The 17,918-nt window shown below is 45.3% G+C and overlaps 1 protein-coding gene across 4 annotated transcripts in view; it reads right to left on the bottom strand.

The window, feature by feature from the left end:
• TERT (telomerase reverse transcriptase) overlaps positions 1–9,044 on the bottom strand; it is a 127,677-nt gene extending 118,633 nt beyond the window's left edge. For 3 of the 4 annotated variants that reach the window (XR_005593687.1, XM_039522697.1, XM_039522698.1), the window contains exons 1-3: positions 8,998–9,044; positions 8,075–8,775; positions 4,517–6,500 (exon numbers count right to left, since the gene is read on the bottom strand). Coding sequence is in view for 3 of the 4 variants with exons in the window: in XM_039522697.1 (XP_039378631.1) it covers positions 4,517–6,500; positions 8,075–8,311 (2,221 nt within the window). In the remaining variant the exon portion in view is untranslated. The remainder of the gene's footprint in view (positions 1–4,516; positions 6,501–8,074; positions 8,776–8,997) is intronic. The other variant, XM_039522699.1, reaches the window with a different exon arrangement.
• Positions 9,045–17,918: the final 8,874 nt, after the last annotated feature.

Genomic DNA, 17,918 nt, shown 5'->3' with positions numbered 1-17,918 from the left:
TTGGGACACTAAAAATTTGTATCCAGATATTTTGGAAATGAATTTTCTGATGCACCCAGAATTGCTAACCAAAATACTTGTCTTATGGTTGGACGCAGCACGACAAAGGTAATAATTGGAGATATACCAATCTCCTAGAACTGGAAGGGACCTTGAAAGGTCATTGAGTCCAGCCCCCTGCCTTCACTAGCAGGACCAATTTTTGCCCCAGATCCCTAAGTGGCCCCCTCAAGGATTGAACTCACAACCCTGGGTTTAGCAGGCCAATGCTCAAACCACTGAGCTATCCCTCCCCCCTATCAAGAAGTTTGGTTTTCACCAAGTTGAAAGGGACTGAAAATAAGCTTTACAGTTGGAGGTTTTTTCTTCTCATTTCATACCTGATGACAAATAGAAAAAGCTACTTGGCTTTTAATATTGAATTATAATTGACAAGAAATACCATGTGACCTAAGAATAAGCAATAGATCCTACAAAAGAACTGATTAAATTTTCTATAATCAATGTCAAAAGGCCCAATTCCCCCCTCCCTTAGGTTCTTCCATAGTATGGGGTGTTAAAGGGGCTGAAATCTCAGGCTACATCTACACTATATACCACTGGCAGCAGCATTTACTGTACATATGTGAAAAGCACACAACTACCACTTCACACTGCAGCGTGAAAGCCTCCAGCAGGAGGCAGAAGGACACTACTTGCCCAAGTCATGCTTCCCTGTCTATGCCGCCGTTTTTAGCAGCAGAGAGCCATGTCGGGTATATATATTCGAGTACATACACACACTCTTCAAGCATCTCTTTACTCACCTAAGCTGTGCCTCACAGTCTACACTGCTATTTATACCTATGCTAGGGGTCTACACGTGTATGTACATTACATGCTGCTGAAAGAAGCATGCAGTGTGGATGCACTTTTAATCTTTAATACATTAACCCTCACCTGTGAGGGAGGGAAAGTGCTATTATCCCCATTTTCCAGATGGGGAACAGAGACACAGAAAAACTAAGTAACTTGCTCAAAGTCACACAGGAAATCTGTGGCAGAACAGGGACTTTAACTCCGGTCTCATAAGCTAGTACCCTAACCACTGGACCATGCCATTGCATGCACACAGAACAGACTGTGGAATCCTAGGGAATCACACAGATCCTGGAGTGATCAGCAGATGGTCTTATGCCAGCTCCCAGTGGCTTCCAAGCTTATGACAACTCCCAGACCTAGTGACTGCCCCAGAGGCTCTTCTCCTTAAAGAGGAATGACACCTACAGCAGGGGGATCCATAGTAACATAAAAGAATTTGGGCACCTTCACTCACTGCCCTCTTTGCCTGCCTTCTGCATAGGTCCCAGCATTCACAAAGCACCCACCTTTGTGTTGCGGTGAGGACCATGTTGCTCTGGTGAATGCCAACCCATTCCCCATAAGAGAGACAGACCCATGCGTAGAAGATCCCCTCTGCATGCAAGGAGTACAATCTGGTCCAAAGCTACATATGAGAATTACACATGCCTCTTAAAGTCTTTTATTAATGTCTCACTTTACCTAGTATAATTTCTGAATTCTTAAATTATTCAACACAAAAAGCTTCTGATATGTTTGTCACATGATATAAGACACTTAACTGCATTTAAAACATTGCCTGAGATTTTTGGAGATTTGCTTAAAGCCCCTGCTTCTGATTCATATTATTTCATCAGAATCTCAGCTTTCATTGAAGTAAAGTTCTAGCTCTCGTGGTCATGGAGAAAAGCTTGAAAACATGAAGCAAGTGCACCCTAAAACCACAGAAATCAGAAGGCAAATAACAAACCCAGTCTGTTTTTTTTTTTTTAATTCCTGTAATTTTTAATCCAATATTGTGATTTTTGTGTAGCCTGACTCTTGATTTTTGAATGCTTGGGGTTGATAATACCGCATTTATAAATGTGAGATTTTAAATAAATGTGCATCAATTAAACACATCAGTCCCATTAGTACTTCCGCATTCACATGGAAATGAATAGTTTCTTTAAGATCAAGTACTACAGTAATGTGAGACATAAGGTCCTGATTCAGGAAAATACATAAGCACATGAATAACTTTGAACAAGTACGTAATCTCATTAACTTCAATGCTCAATATACCCATTAACTTCAATACACTCAAAGTTATGAAGGTGCTTAATCAGATAGGCGAGAAAAAGACTGATTTTTCTGTTTTTCCTGTCTTAATCTACCCTATAAATGAAGTTCAAGGTTGTTGTTTTTTTAAATGTGCATTTGTTAGATAATGAATGTCAAAAAATATTAAGTGTTGAAACAGCAATGGACTAGTTTCATCTCATATCTGTAAGACTGCCTTCTTGATTTTCAATAAACGTATCAAAATATGTCCATGAAAGAGATTCTATGAAATTTCAAGCAAAAAATTAGTTTGGGGGTATTTAGAGAAGTGGGGAGGGTGGAAAAAAAAAAGTCAATCTTACAACAGATGGGTAGCTGGAGCTCTAACCTTTGAAGGAACTAGCACTCCTCCCTAATAATTTTACTATTTCAATTTTACAATATTGCCATGATGTGTATTGGGGCTTCATTAACATTTCTGTAGGACCCTTAACTTTTTCATTTCCTTTCTCAAACATGTAAACTTCATAGTGGTGTTAACACAGGTCTTCCATTTAAATTTCCTTTCTTAAATAAAAAGGAAAGGAAAAGGAATTTCCCATACTTAATAATATTAGCCTTTAGTTCCTAGTTGGGCAATGTCTATACTAGGAAGTCTATGCCAGCGCTGCCCCTAGTGTAGACACATTAAGTGATTTTTCAGTTCATAATAAATTTTAGAGCAAACCATTTCTCCCCAGACTTAACAGGGGGTGATCCTTAATGAGGATCTGTATACCATCTTTGAAATTTAAAAGTTCACTCATTCGCTAGTTATCTGTCCTGAAAAAAGCACGACCTGGCAGCAAGAGAGGCCTGTGTCAGTTTGCGTCACATATACACCTCTACCCCGATATAACGCTGACCTCGAGAGCCAAAAAAATCTTACTGCATTATAGGTGAAACCGCGTTATATTGAACTTGCTTTGATCCGCTGGAGCGCGCAGCCTCCCCTCCCCCGCCCTGAGCATTGCTTTACCGTGTTATATCCGAATTTGTGTTATATCGGGTCACGTTATATCGGGGTAGAGGTGTATATGTTTCTAAATTGCGTGCTGCCATACAAGACAGGATATCAAACTAGATAGTCCAATCTCTAATATTGGCTGGTACCTGATGCTTCAGAGAAAGGGACAAAAAAAAAGTCACGAAACAGCATTCACTCCACAAAGGAAGTTTCCCCCAAACCAATGCTCACCCCCAGAACAGCTTAGTATAAGACTTATATCCTGCAGGATAAAGGTCTCTCTCTGAAGTTTTTTTGATAGTCCCAATATCAATAAGCTCAATACTTTTTAAAAGTCCTGCTGAACTCTTGGGAGTCATTTATATCTTTTGCCAGCAAATTCCAGTTTAACTCTGCATTTTGTAGAAGGGTATTTTCTTTTTCCAGTTTTAAATTTGTTACCTTTTAGCTTAATTGGATGCCCTCTCATAATTCATGAGTAAGCATTCCCAGCTGCCCTTCTCTATATCATATGTTATTTTCTATAACTCTATCACGTCCCCTCTCTAAATTAAACAGTGATTTCCCCCCCCCCCCCTCTGGACACCTTCTACATATTTTGAGTTAAAGTGACCAAAACTGAACAAAGTATTCACTGCGAGAGTCATGCCATCCAATAAGCATTATTTCAGATCTAATATATTAAAACACAGTGAAGAAATTTAAGAAACCACCTTCAGGCAGAGACATGGAAAATATGAATTTAAATAGTGAAAGTTTCAAGCATATAGAAACAGAGAGTTGTAAAGGAACCTGCCTAGCTATTAGCTACAGAAAGCACTATCTGGAGCCAGTTGGTATAATTTTTAGTCACGGGTATTTTTGGTAAAAGTCATGGACACGTCACAGGCAATAAACAAAAATTCACAGCCCGTGACCTATCCATGACTTAGACTAAAAATACCTCAGATTAAATCGGAGGGGGGGGAGGGAAAGGGGGAGGAGGCGTTTTGTTGGAGAGGTGTTGGGGGCCGCTGCTGGGGGGGAGGGGGCATGCCTGGGGCCAGCAGACCACCGGCGGGCCACTCGCCCAAGGACTGCGGCCCAGGGCCAGCGGACTGCGGCTGCTCCGGGACCGCTGCTGGGGGCTGCCGGAGCAGTGGTTGGTGTGGCTGTCCTGGGGGGCCACCTAAGCAGCTGGCCCCAGGGTCAGCCACACTGGCCTCTACAGAAGTCACGGAGGTCGCGGAAGTCACAGATTCTGTGACTTTTCGTGACCTCCGTGACAGACACGGAGCCCTAATAATAAGCAACCACACTAGCCTTTCAACACTGAACATTCAGTTCAAGTCCTCACTTGGGTTAAATCTGAACATTGGTCAGCTGCCTCTACTGAATAGTGCCTTATTTTAATATTACAATTAGTACCTTTGATCACACGAAGCCACGTACAGTCATTCACTCTCATCTTCCACATCAATTCCTGCAAAGAAAACCTGGCAAATTTTCCCAAGGAGATGAATGTTTTCACATTTTTTAAAAAACGGCATTTGTTATGGCTAGAACCCCACAGTTCTGCTGGTACCACCAGGTCTAAACATTCCCGCACAAAAACATACACCTGCCAGTGGCTGCTGTGCTGTCTGAGAAGCTCCTTCAAGCCAGGATCACAGAAGTCTTTAGCATTTTGTCTTTCATTTTCTGTTCGCCCCAACACAAATTTATCAGGGCTGCTTAAGATACTTAAATCAATTGAAGTTCTTTTTGAAAGCGAACACGAACGATTTGGAACAGCAGTGTAACTACCTTCTCTGCCACTGCTAGTCAAACATATAGGAGGCTCTTCCCCAAGTTGACCTTCTGCTTCCCTATCAATCTGTACTCCATCACATGAAACTGACTGACACATTCTGTCAGTTTTGCTTGAATTTGTCTCAGAAATCCAGACAGGACAATTCTTTTTTAAAAGTACTAAATAGGGACACTTTGCATGATTCTTTAACAATTTTTGAAATACATCTCTCATCTGCCAGTAGCGTTTGGGCAATCTCTTCTTTCTCCAGTTGTAACTTGGTGCGTTTTCACTGCATTTTTGCACCAGTATTTTGCTGTTTAAGAATATCATTTCTACAAGCCGTTGTCCCCCTGCCTGGCAGCCCTTTAAGCGATTCAATAAAAATGATTTAGGAAAACATTCTCGGAAGCTCCTGGAAGAATATAAGAGACTTTTCCTCCCAATGTACACTCTGGAATGTGAGATTTTATTGGATAGCTTCTTAGATATATTAGTTGGGGGGCACTTAAGCCCTCTGTATTTTAAAAATGTATCTTCTGCTTTTTTCATTTGTACAGAACCAACCTGAAATTTACAGATATCTAGCTCAACTCCCTCTCTGCTGGAATTAGTTTTAGTCTCAGTGGTAGATTTATAAAGTTTATTACACTGAACACGCAGCCTTAACGAATTCTCATCATCTGTCACAGACTTTCCCTTACTATCTTGAGCTTCCTGCACTAAAGAAGGTGCATCAGGAGTCTCTGCTCTACCCTCATTTTCTTGAGAAAGGGACTTTATTTTAATAAAGTTATTTACAGAAAATGATTCTACACATGAAAAAGACTGTGTATCATAAATGATGTCCAGAGTGAACTTATTTTTATTTACATTAGAACCAAGGTTCCAAGCATCTTCTTCTTCTTTTAGATTTATCTTCATCCTTTTAGCTGTAACTTCAAACTGATCCCTATCAAGCTTCCTTTTCGAAGGTGTGGTTGTAGCAACTGGATATAGGTTAGGTCCTCTGTGATTTTCCAGGTGTCCAGTGGCCATTCTGACCTGTTCATTTGTTTTAGAATTTTGCCCAGCAGCTCCCTTAGCTGTGGCAGAATGCTCATTATCAGGCACAGAGCCTTGTGTTCTATTATTCCTTTGACTTTTAGTGTTCAAGATATTAATTTCTGATCTTGGTTTCCATTTCCACCTGTTTGTCTTTGATAACTGAAATTTTTTTTGCATGTAGTCAAACAAAATATTATGTCTACTTTTTGAATACCTTTGTTTAACAAACACTGCGGAAGGTGCTGCATTACTTGAAATAAGCTCATACACAGGCTGCCCACATATTTGATAAGAGCAACTAGGTGGCACTAGCATAAAGATAGCACAGTGTTCCAATAAATACATCATAACATCATCCCCTATCCTGCTCAATAACGTTTCCCATAGGACACTCATCCGAAGAGTTTCTGTTGCAGTATTAGGTAGATAGCTGCATATATTTGAAGTAGACATCACCTGTGAATAGGAACTGTTTTCATCCAATAACGTATACCCAAATGCAAGGACATTCTTCTTCTTTTTTTCACAAAGTCTTTGAATGACTCTTATGACTACTTCACTCTCACTAGATAACTGAAGAGAGAGAGAGAAAAAAAAGAGTTAATTTTACATGTCAGACCTCCTTATAAACAACAGATAAACCTTTTAATAAAAAGGTGTGTGCAAGAGTATGCAAAGCCCCACACTCTGGTTCTAGATTAAGACTTTTAAAAACAAGACTAAGGATTATGCCACATTATGTCACATTTGAAAACTCCTACTCCAGGCTTTGACATATTGAAAGCTACAACTCTGAATTTAGGCAAGTCAATAACCTCTCAGTTCCCCTTATGTAAAATTGGCAAAATTCTTTCTCCTCCCACTCACTATCTATCCTATTTAGATTGTAAATTCCAGAGGCTGTCTCTTACTGCTTGTCTGCACAGCACCTAACACAACAGGGTCCCAGTCTTGGTTGGGGCCTTCAAGTGCTACCGTAAAATTAACAACAATGAAATATCAGCTCATGGTTTTACAAACTGGTCAATAAGCTTATAGCTGGAGTTCCATTTCAATAATTTTATACAGTAGCTTTGAGAGAGAAATTCAGTGTTATTCTTCTACAAGAGGGAAAAAATATTTTGATGTTTACGTAATAGAACAATTGTTTCCCTTCATATTTTCTTAAAATTTGAAAATATTATTCAGCTCTGATTACACAAACCACTGTTTTTAATTTTTAGATGTTAGTGTACAAGGAAAATACAAAGGCAAGGAACCTTACATATGTAATCTTTTATTTAACCCTGATTTGACTCTGATCTAAACGCAGCCTAGGGACCAGGAAACTTGCTCTCATCTATCACCACCAAGGAAACAGGAAAAACCATCCCACTGCAGGGCTTGTGACAGGAGAACCTAAGAGACAGTCCCTGCCCCCAAATCACAGAGATTACCTAGCTCCAAGAATAAAAGTAATCATCTGAGTGGCTGTTGTCTTAAAGAAAAATTGCATGATCTAACTCACACATAAGCCAAGAGTAGAGAAGAAAAGAAGAACAGAGGAGGAAACAGGAGCACCATTGCATGTGGAGGGCAACGAGCAGGGTCCACAGCAGATCCACAAGCCAATTAAAGACCACAGAAAAACAACAAAAAGCTCTATGATCTCCCCCCCCCCCCTTTTGTGAGGGCAGCTGAGCGATCTGGGGCTGGAGGGAGAAACAGAAGTCAGTATTTGCAGCAACCATTAATTGGATGCAAACACTTTTACAGATTCTCGCAGTGCAATGTCCCCAGAAATGCCCACCGCCATGCTGACTGCCGCCCAGGCAGCACTATCACCCCCACGCTGTGCATTTCAGAATCGCTGTTTCGGTGAGAAGAGAAGAAAAGCCAGGCAAGGAAAGCAGAGAGCCTCTTCCTTTCAGACGGGTTACTGTGGTGCTTGCTACAATACAAGGAGCCGAAGATCTGACTAGCCCAGAAGTACAGCCTCTGCTGTTCAAATGCGGATTAATTCCAATGTTTTTCAGTGGAAAAGGCAAGACGTCAGGAACCATTAATTTCGCTCCAGCAAGAGGCGTGCGGTGTAGGCGACAGCCGCCCACCACAGAGTGGGGCACGCCAGCCTCCCGCTGCCCGGCGACCCCCGGCCCGGGTAGTACCTGTTGGAAGGAGAGGGGCTGGGGGATGGCTCGGGCTCCCCGGGGGACGCACACCACGCACTGGGACACAAACGTCTGGTAGAGCTCGGAGTCTCCGCGCTGCAGCAGTTCAGCTTCGCCAGGCCCGCAGGCAGCCGCCTCCCGGAGCCTCTGCACAAACCGTTCAAGCCCCAGCACCTCGGCATAGCAGCCTTCCAGCATGGCCAGCACGGCGCCAAAGGGCCCAGAGCCTGCCATGCTGCTGGAGGCGAGCGGAGCCGCCTCCCTGCTGGGACCGACCCACCTTGCCCGGAAGCACGAACGTCTCCCTCCCAGACCCACAAATCCCGCCTGTGCCGCTGCACCTATTGACTTCCCGGAGCAACAGCACCACAGCAGCCACAGCTCGCTCACCCCCAACCCAGTCCCACTGGCTCCTGCACATGCTCACACTCCTGCCTGCGCAGACCTAGTGCGTGAGCCTGTTTGCAGCCCGGCCGCGGGGGAGCCGCCCTCTCCCTGAGCGGCCTTCACTGGCGCCGCACGCGGCCCGGAGCGCAAAGCAGCAGGCTGGGCACAGGGGAGCGGAGCTTAGCAGGGAGCTGGGCGGCAGGCGGGAGTTGCGGGGGCTGGGCTGGAGGACGCCTGCTGTTTCTGCCGGGAGTGAAATGCGTCCACACCATATTTGTCAGTTCGGATTGCGCAGCGGCCGCTCACGTTCTCTGTGGAGAGAGAATGCACGTAAACAAGGAAGTTCTAAAAGAGATTCATTTAGCTCTTTTTATTTAATTATAGGGCACAATGCTTAATTAGAAAACTTAGGGAGGCTGATCTGTGGGTAGGATGGGGATGCAATCATCCAAGTTCTGTATCTGGTGTTCTCCATGCCATGTGCACACTGCAAAGTTTGCTCGACCCAAAGTTAAGTAAGTGCAGCCACCTACTTCCAGGGGTGAAAGTAATTTACAGGACTTGGAGTCCTGAGGGGGTGTGGCCTCATCCAGAAAGGGTGGGGGCTCTCAAGATTTAAAGGCCCTGGGGCTCCCAGCTGCAGAGGTGGTTGGGAGCCCCTGGCCAATTAAAGGGCCTGGGGCTCTGGCTGCTGCAGAGCTTGGGTAGGATTTGAAGGGCCCAGAGCGCCCCAAGCCCTTTAAATCTGGCCCCAGCTGGGCTGCTGAAGCTGTGGTGAGATTTATAGGGCCAGACTCTGGGGTCCCTGCAGCTGCGGGACCTCTGAGCCCTTTAAATTGGGCCCTAGCCCAGCCGCGGGCAGGATTTAAAGCGCTCTGGGCTGCCCGCAGCCATGGGAGCTCTGAGCCCTTTAAATCCCGGCCCCAGCCCAGCCACCGGAGCTGCGGGCGGGATTCAAAGGGCTCTGGGCTGTCTGCTGCGGTGGGGAGCCCAGAGCCCTTTAAATCCCTGCCGCGGAAGCCGGTGTGGTCCGGCACGGCGTACTGGCTCTTGCCGGTACGCTGTAACGGACTGTACCAGCTTACTTTCACCTCTGCCTACTTCTGTATATTGATTGGGTGTGTGCATACTTGGGTGCTTGTGATGGTTCTCTTTAAGGTGCCACCAGACTTCTGGTTGTATTTGTGATGGGCCTGTGTGTACTCACCATGAGTGATGGCAACAGTGTAAACATGATATACCACAGGTAAGTATGTCAATGTGCCCGATGTTGCTGTCCAGCTCAATGCCTTGTGGTGTGTTTTCACAATGCTTTGTGATATACAAGTGATTTGCCAAGGGATTTCTAAGAGCTGTAGGTCAATTTCCCACAATGCCACTTTCTCCACCCCATAATTTTCATGCCATTTTTTAAAACTCCCACAGTCCTGTGCACCACTTTTTAGTCTCCAACATTGCTCTGGCAGAAGCATGTATCCTGCATAGCTCAATGCAATTCTCATGAGTGTTGCTAATACAGGATGCACTATTCTCCTGTATTTGCAGAACCTGAACAAGTACTATTACAACCTAGAGTTACCATATGTCCAGGTTTTCCCAGATCTGGACATTGTCTCTTTTTTGACGCTCTGCCCTCTTCCTGGGTGCATTTTTTCAATTAAGAGGCAATGTGTGGGATTTTTGCAGCTCAGAAAGCAGAGGCTTCAACTTCCTAATTTTTCCGGGGCTGCTCAATCTCTACTCTTCCCCAGGCCCTGCCCCCACTCCACCCCTTCACCGAAGGCCTCACCCCACCTCTTCCCACCCTGTTCCTTCCCCAAGCGCCCCCCGCCTTCCCCCCAGCGCCTCCTGCAAAACCACTGAACAGTTGATCACCAGCAGGCAGGAGGCGCTGGGGGGAAGGGGAAGGAGCTGATTGGCAGGGCTGCCAAGGGGTGCTGAGCACCCACTATTTTTTTTCTGTGGTTGCTCCAGCCCCGGAGCACCCACAGAGTCAGTGCCCATGTCAGAAAGAGTCCTCTCTGTGCCCTGATTGGTCCCTCTCCTGCACCCGCAGCTGACTGGTCTGTTTCCCTGCAGCCACAGTTTCCAGATCCCACCCATCCAGGCCCCAGCTCCCAGCCCTGGGGTGGAGGGCCTGGATGGATGTGCTGACTGGCAGCTTGCGCTGGGTCCTGACTCCTGGCCTTGCACCAGCCGTTCTGACACTGTGACAGGGAACAACACTGCAGGTACCTTCTCTAGCACCCCCCCAGGTACTCCCTCCAGTGCACACACACACACCAGCTACCCCCTCCCAGTACACACACGTTCTTCCAGTTCCTCCAAATACTCCCTCCAAGTATACACAACCCCATTCAGCATTCCCAAATACCTCCTTCCTGTACACAGCCCTCCAGCACCTCCCAAATACCCATCCCAGTATACACACACACACCTCCAGCACTTTCCAGGATTCTTTGCTGCTTTTACAGATCCAGACTAACACAGCTACCCCTCTGATATTATCAGAATATGGGAACCCTATTGCTGTAAATCCAGCCACGATTTCCTGTGCATTACCAAAGAGTCCTGTGTAGCTGGAGATGGATGCTTAAGTGCATGGATGATAACAGTTCCCACTGTGGATGGTCCAACCCCAGACTGATTGCCTACTGACTGATAGCACTTCAGCACTGCAAGCTTCCAGAGCGTGATCACCACTGAGTTCTCCAGTGTCAATCCAGCTCTCATTCTGCTGGAGTGAGCTCAGCACACTGTGGCATTCTCCTGGTGTTATCTGGACCAGTGATCTGCTAGGTCATTCCAATCCTTGACTCTGTGAGCCAGCCTTACCCCTCTCTGCTGTGAGAACCCCCACTCCTGGGCTGTTCACGCACAGCCTCTGGCATGTAAACTGCTCCTTGGATTGTGCAACCAAATGACATGGTTATGCAAGCATTAGTGGATCACTGGGAACACTTCGCCACTATCAGTGTGGGCTGGTGAGGGAAGATGCCTGATGTGCTTCTCTTTAAGAACTCAGGACTTCTGAAAACGCTGCATGCAGGAACATTCTTCCCTGACCAGTGCATTACCATTGGCAATGTTGAAATGCCAGTAGTGATTCTGGAAACCCAGCCTTCTGTGGAACCTTTGCTGACCATGTGACAGCACCAAAGAAAGAAACTGCAAGATGATTATTGAATGTGCATTTGGTAGATGGAAGGGACACTGGCATTTGTTTACTCACTAGACTGGATCTCAGCAAGGCATCCATCCCCTTTATGATTGCTGCATGTTGTGTACTGCAATAATATCTGTTGAGGCAAAAGGAGAAAAGCTGCCGCTAGGGTGGAAGGTCGAGCTGGTCCATCTATCTGCTGACTTTGAACAGCCAGACACAAGAGCTATTAGAAGAGCCAATCATTGAACTATATAACTGAGGAAGGCCTTAAAAGACTATTTTAATAGACAGCCACAGTAGTGTTGTCCAATGCTTTCATGAAATAGTGTCTCATGTATGGAAAATAAATATGAATGGATTATTGCCTCCTACTGTGAATTCTCTGATGTTTGTTGTAAACTAATAAAGATACTGTATTCTTAGTTTTCAAAATTAGAATTTTATTGTATGCAAAGAATCAGGCAACAAAATTAAAGTGAAAACAAACACACAGGGTAAAACCTTTTATCAAAACTGTAGTAGGGTGACCCATATTTTAAAACCCTAAGTACTGAAACCTGGTGGGATGATTAACACTATTGGAATGTTAAAGTCAATGGTTATAACCTTTTTAGGAAGGATTGAGTGTACAAAAGGGGCGGGGGAGTGGCTCTCTATGTCAAAAATGGCATTTCTGTTTCTGAGTTACTGATACCTCAGAAGAAAATGATGTCTAATGTTTACAGATCAATGTCCTAACAGACAGAGGACAAGATGAGTTGGTGCCTACTACAAACCACCATATCAAACTAGGAAATAGGATGACTGCCTCCTTACACATCTATCTACAATGCGTAGGGAAAAAAGCCATGTGATCATAATGTGAGTGACAGATGCTGGAAGTCTCATGCTGCCAATATCAAAACATCACTGGAATTTCTAAACATTATAAATGACAATTTCCTAACTCAAGAAGTGTTGCAGCCAGTACAGGGGAATTGTCTACTAGACCTATCTTAACATATCACGACAGGTTTCAGAGTAGCAGCTGTGTTAGTCTGTATCCGCAAAAAGAACAGGAGTCCTTGTGGCACCTTAGAGACCAACACATTTTTTTGAGCATAAGCTTTCATGGGCTTCCAGTGAAGTGGGCTGTAGCCCACAAAAGCTTATGCTCAAATAAATTTGTTAGGCTCTGAGGTGCCACAAGTACTCCTGTTCTTTTAACAAAGCATAGAATCATAGAATATCAGGGTTGGAAGGTACCTCAGGAGGTCATCTAGTCCAACCCCCTGCTCAAAGCAGGACCAACACCAACTAAATCATCCCAGCCAGGGCTTTGTCAAGCCTGACCTTAAAAACTTCTAAGGAAGGAGATTCCACCACCTCCCTAGGTAACCCATTCCAGTGCTTCACCACCCTCCTAGTGAAAAAGTTTTTCCTAATAGCCAACCTAAACCTCCCCCACTGCAACTTGAGACCATTACTCCTTGTTCTGTCATCTGCTACCACTGAGAACAGTCTAGATCCATCCTCTTTGGAACCCCCTTTCAGGTAGTTGAAAGCAGCTATCAAATCCCCCCTCATTCTTCTCTTCTGCAGACTAAGGGCTTGGCTACACTTACAAATTTGCAGCGCTGCAGCAGGGTGTGAAAACACACCCTCTGCAGCGCTGCAAATTGCGGCGCTACAAAGCGCCAGTGTAGTCAAAGCCCCAGCGCTGGTAGCCGCGCTCCCAGCGCTGTCCGTTATTCCCCACAGGGAGGTGGAGTACGGACAGCGCTGGGAGAGTTTTCTCCCAGCGCTGGCGCTTTGACTACACTTAGCGCTTCAAAGCGCTGCCGCGGCAGCGCTTTGAAATGCAAGTGTAGCCAAAGCCTAAGTAATCCCAGTCAGATGCTCTAGCCCCCTAATCATTTTTGTTGCTGTCTGCTGGACTCTCTCCAATTTTTACGCATACTTCTTGTAGTGTTGGGCCCAAAACTGGACACAGTACTCAAGATGAGGCCTCAACAATGCCAAATAGAGGGGAATGATCACATCCCTCGATCTGCTGGCAGTGCCCCTACTTATACAGCCCAAAAGGCTGTTAGCCTTCTTGGCAACAAGGGCACACTGTTGACTCATATCCAGCTTCTCGTCACTGTAACCCCTAGGTCCTTTTCTGCAGAACTGCCGCCTAGCCATTCAGTCCCTAGTCTGTAGCAGTGAATGGGATTCTTCCGTCCGAAGTGCAGGACTCTGCACTTGTCCTTGTTGAACCTCATCAGATTTCTTTTGGCCCAATCCTCTAATTTGTCTAGGTACCTCTGTATCTTATCCCTACCCTCCAGCGTATCTACCACTTCTTCCAGTTTAGTGTCATCTGCAAACTTGCTGAGGGTGCAGTCCATGCCATCCTCCAGGACCTGCTCCATGATTTTTCCAGGGACTGAGGTGAGGCTAACTGCACTTGGGGGTGCAGGTGTGGGGGGGAGATCCCAGAACTGGGGCGGCACAGGGGGTGTGTGTGTGGGAGAGAGCCAGGGCTGGGGTGGCATTGGGTGTGTGTGAGGGGGGAGAGTCCAGGGGTGGGAGGGCAGGAGGGTGTGGTTGGGGGTGGGGGGAGGCCCAGAGCTGGGGCGGCAGGGGGTGCAGGAGGGAGCCCAGAGCTGGGGTGGGGGCAGCCAAATTTTTTTTTGCTTGGGGCAGCAAAAAACCTAGAGCCGACTCTGGATATGGAGACAGATTGGCTGGGCAAATAGACTGGGACTGGAGGTGGAAAGGGCGGGGGGCAGACACTGGAACTGGCTGGGCAAAGATACCAGGAGTAGGATCTGTGGAAAGAAATGGAGAGGTACTGGGGCCTCATAGGTGGAGGGAGACTGAGATCAGATAAAAGAACAGGAGTACTTGTGGCACCTTGGAGACTAACACATTTATTTGGGCATAAGCTTTCGTGGGCTAAAATGAGTTGGTGGGGGGACTGGGTCAAAGAGCCAAGAGGCGGGACAGGAGCACTGAGATTGGATGAAGAGCCCAGGGAAGGAAATTGTGACTGGGGACAGGAAATGAGGCAGTGGGGATGGCAAAGTTTGACAGAAACTCAGATTTGATGAGGGTCTGGGGAGTGGGGAACTGGGAGTGGCTAGACAAAGATACTGGAGACGGGGAGCTGAGGGGGAAGGGGAAGATTTGGGAATGGCCGGGCATAGAGACTGGAATGAGAAACCTGAGGAGTTGAGACTGGGACTGGTTCTGTGAGGAGAACAAAACTGGGATGTAGCCAGGGGTAAGAAAAAGGCAAGGACAAGGCATGAGTCCATCCTTTCTCTTCCTATCCCTTGCTTCATTCGCTACACACCTTCAAACTTCTGCAACAACTAAAGAATGGATCCTACAGACAACAGTCTCCTCTACACAACCCCGATTCGTTCCGTGAGCACTGTCCATTCTGTGCACTGAACGATGCAGGGTCCTGTGGAAAAAATTGTACGTGATCATGTCTTAATGCCTACACACGGGGACTGAATTAAGATTGCACAGGCAAAGTTCTTAACTTTTGAATACTTCAGTTTGTTACTTTAACATTCTTTTAATGTAGGAAGTTATACTTAACACTCCCTCTCACACCCGCCAAAGTTTCTGAAAAAGCAAACAGAATTTTCATTTTGTGGCAGCATATTGACATGGATCAACAGAACCAGACTTTTTAGATCCGCAGCATAGACCTCTACCACTTGAGCTATCAGAATAACTGGTAGCAGCAGTAGGTTATCACAGCTTTGTGGATGAGACATACTTTGCTAGTGGATTTCAGATATATTTGCTGACAGCAGCAGGTTCTGGAGGTATATTCTAGTAGTTATAGACCCTTTGTCCCTTTTTTCCCCCTCTGCTCACATCCGCTGCTCTTTCTTTTCCTTCATGCTGGGTGAGCACAAGCAGACAGAGCACTGAGAACAGAGGAAAGAATCTCCCTGTTCTCTCTTCTAGTGCCTTGTACCACAGTGACTTCCAGTTTTTTCTCAGGAGGAGAAAAAACAGGGAAAATCTGGTTCAGCCTCAACAGGCCTAGGATGGACCATGTTCAGTCACTCTATGGGAATGGTGTTTGCGCAATCCAATCAGTACATAGGAGCTGTGAGGGGACGGAGCATGCTCAATGCATACAGGCCTTTAACTTGGCAAAATTTGCACAGTTTTTGACCGATGACAAAAGGTCCATCCCTCAGACTGGGATGATCCTGTTGCCAAATTTCCTATTCCAAAATATAGACTCAGACTTTTAAGTGCAGAAGGGACCTCATGATCATCTAGTCTAACCTCCTGCACGTTGCAGGCTACAGAACCTGACCCACTCACTCCTGCAATAGACCCCTAACCTCTGGCTGAGTTACTGAAGTCCTCAAAGCTTGATTTAAAGACTTCAAGTTACAGACACTCCACCATTTACACTAGTTCAAAATAGCAAATGCCCCATGCGGCGGAGAAAATTGAAAATCCCCCAGGGTCTCTGCCAATCTAACCTGGGGGAAAATTCCTTCCTGACCCCAAATATGGCAATCAGTTAGACCTGAGCATTTGGGCAAGACCCACCAGCCAGACATCTGGGTAAGTATTCTCTGTAGTAACTCAGAGCCCTCCCCATCTAGTGTCCTATTTCTAACCGTTGGAGATATTTTCCAATAGCAGTTGTGGATGAGCCATATACCACTGTAGGCAATCTCATCATACCATCCCCTCCATAAATTTATCAAGCTCACTCTTAAAACAAGTTAGGTTTTTTGCCCGTACTAGTCCCCTTGGAAAGCTGTTCCAGAACTTCACTCCTCTGATGGTTAGAAATCTTTGTCTAAGGTCAAGTATAAACTTATTGATGGCCAGTTTATATCCATTTGTTCTTCTGCCAATATTGGCCCTTAACTTAATTTTTTAACTCCTCTCTCTCCCTGGTATTTATCCCTTTGATGTATTGAGGGAGAGCAATCATATCTCCTCCCAGCCTTCATTTTGTTAGGTTAAACAAGCCAGGCTCCTTAAGTCTCCTCTCTTAAGGTAGGTTCTCTGTTCCTCTGATCATCCTAGTAGCCCATCTCTGCACCTGTTCCAGTTTGAATTCATCTTTCTTAAACATGGGAGACCAGATTGGTCCTGCTTTGAGGTTGGACTAGATGACCTCCTGAGGTCTCTTCCAACCCTAATCTTCTATGATTTGCACACAGTATTCCAGATGAGGGCTCACTAGTGCCTTGTTTAATATTAATAACACTTCCCTATCTCCGCTGGATATACCTTGACTGAAGCATCCTAAGATTGCATTACCTTTTTTCATGGCCACATCACAATTGATTGTAGCTTCCAAGTGATATGTCCCCATCTTCTAGCAAAAATTCATGACCTTGCACTTCGTACTATTAAATTTCATCTCATTTCTATTACTCCTGTTTTCAAGTTCTTCCAGATCTTCGTGTGTCATATTCCAATCCTCCTCTGTATTAGCAACTTTATCTCCCAACTTTGTGCCAGCCACAAATTTTACTAGCACACTCCCACATTGTGTGCCAAAGTCATTCATTAAAATGTTAAATATGACCGGTCCCAATCTTGGAGGAACTCCACTAGTATCCTCCCTCCAGCTTCATGCATGGAGTTAGAAGAGGTTTTCAATGAAACATACATAAGAATGGTCATACTGGGTCAGACCAAAGGTCTATCTAGCCCAGTATCCTGTCTTCCAACAGTGGCCATGTGAGGTGCTTCAGAGGGAATGAACTGAACAGGTATTCATCAAATGATGCATCCCCTGTCACCCATTCCCAGCTTCTGGCAAACAGAGGGTAGAGACCTTATCCCTGCCTATCCCGGCTAATAGCAATTGATCGACCTGTTCTCCATAAATTTATCTAGGTTTTTTTTTTTTGAGCCTTGTTATAGTCTTGGCCTTCACAACATCCTCTAGCAGAGTTCCATATGTTGACTGTGTTGTGTGAAGAAATACTTTCTTTTGTTTTAAACCTGCTGCCTATTAATGTCATTTGGTGACTCCTAATTCTTGTGTTATGAGGAGTAAACAACACTTCCTTATTTACTTTCTCCACACCAGTCATGATTGTATAGACCTCAATCATATCACCCCCTTACTTGTCTCTTTTCTGAACTGAAAAGTCCCAGTCTTATTAATCTCTCCTTATATGGGGAAGCTGTTCCATACTCCTAATCATTTTTGTTGCCCTTCTGTGTACCTTTTCCAATTCCAATATATCTTTTTGAGATGGGGCAACCACATCTCTACACAGTATTCAAGATGTGGGCATACCATGGATTTAT

The sequence above is a fragment of the Mauremys reevesii genome, linkage group 2 (assembly GCF_016161935.1).
Source record: "Mauremys reevesii isolate NIE-2019 linkage group 2, ASM1616193v1, whole genome shotgun sequence".
NCBI classification, from domain to species: domain Eukaryota; kingdom Metazoa; phylum Chordata; order Testudines; family Geoemydidae; genus Mauremys; species Mauremys reevesii.
The sequence above is the reverse complement of the archived record's forward strand: the minus strand, read 5'-3'. Positions and strand labels throughout refer to the sequence as shown.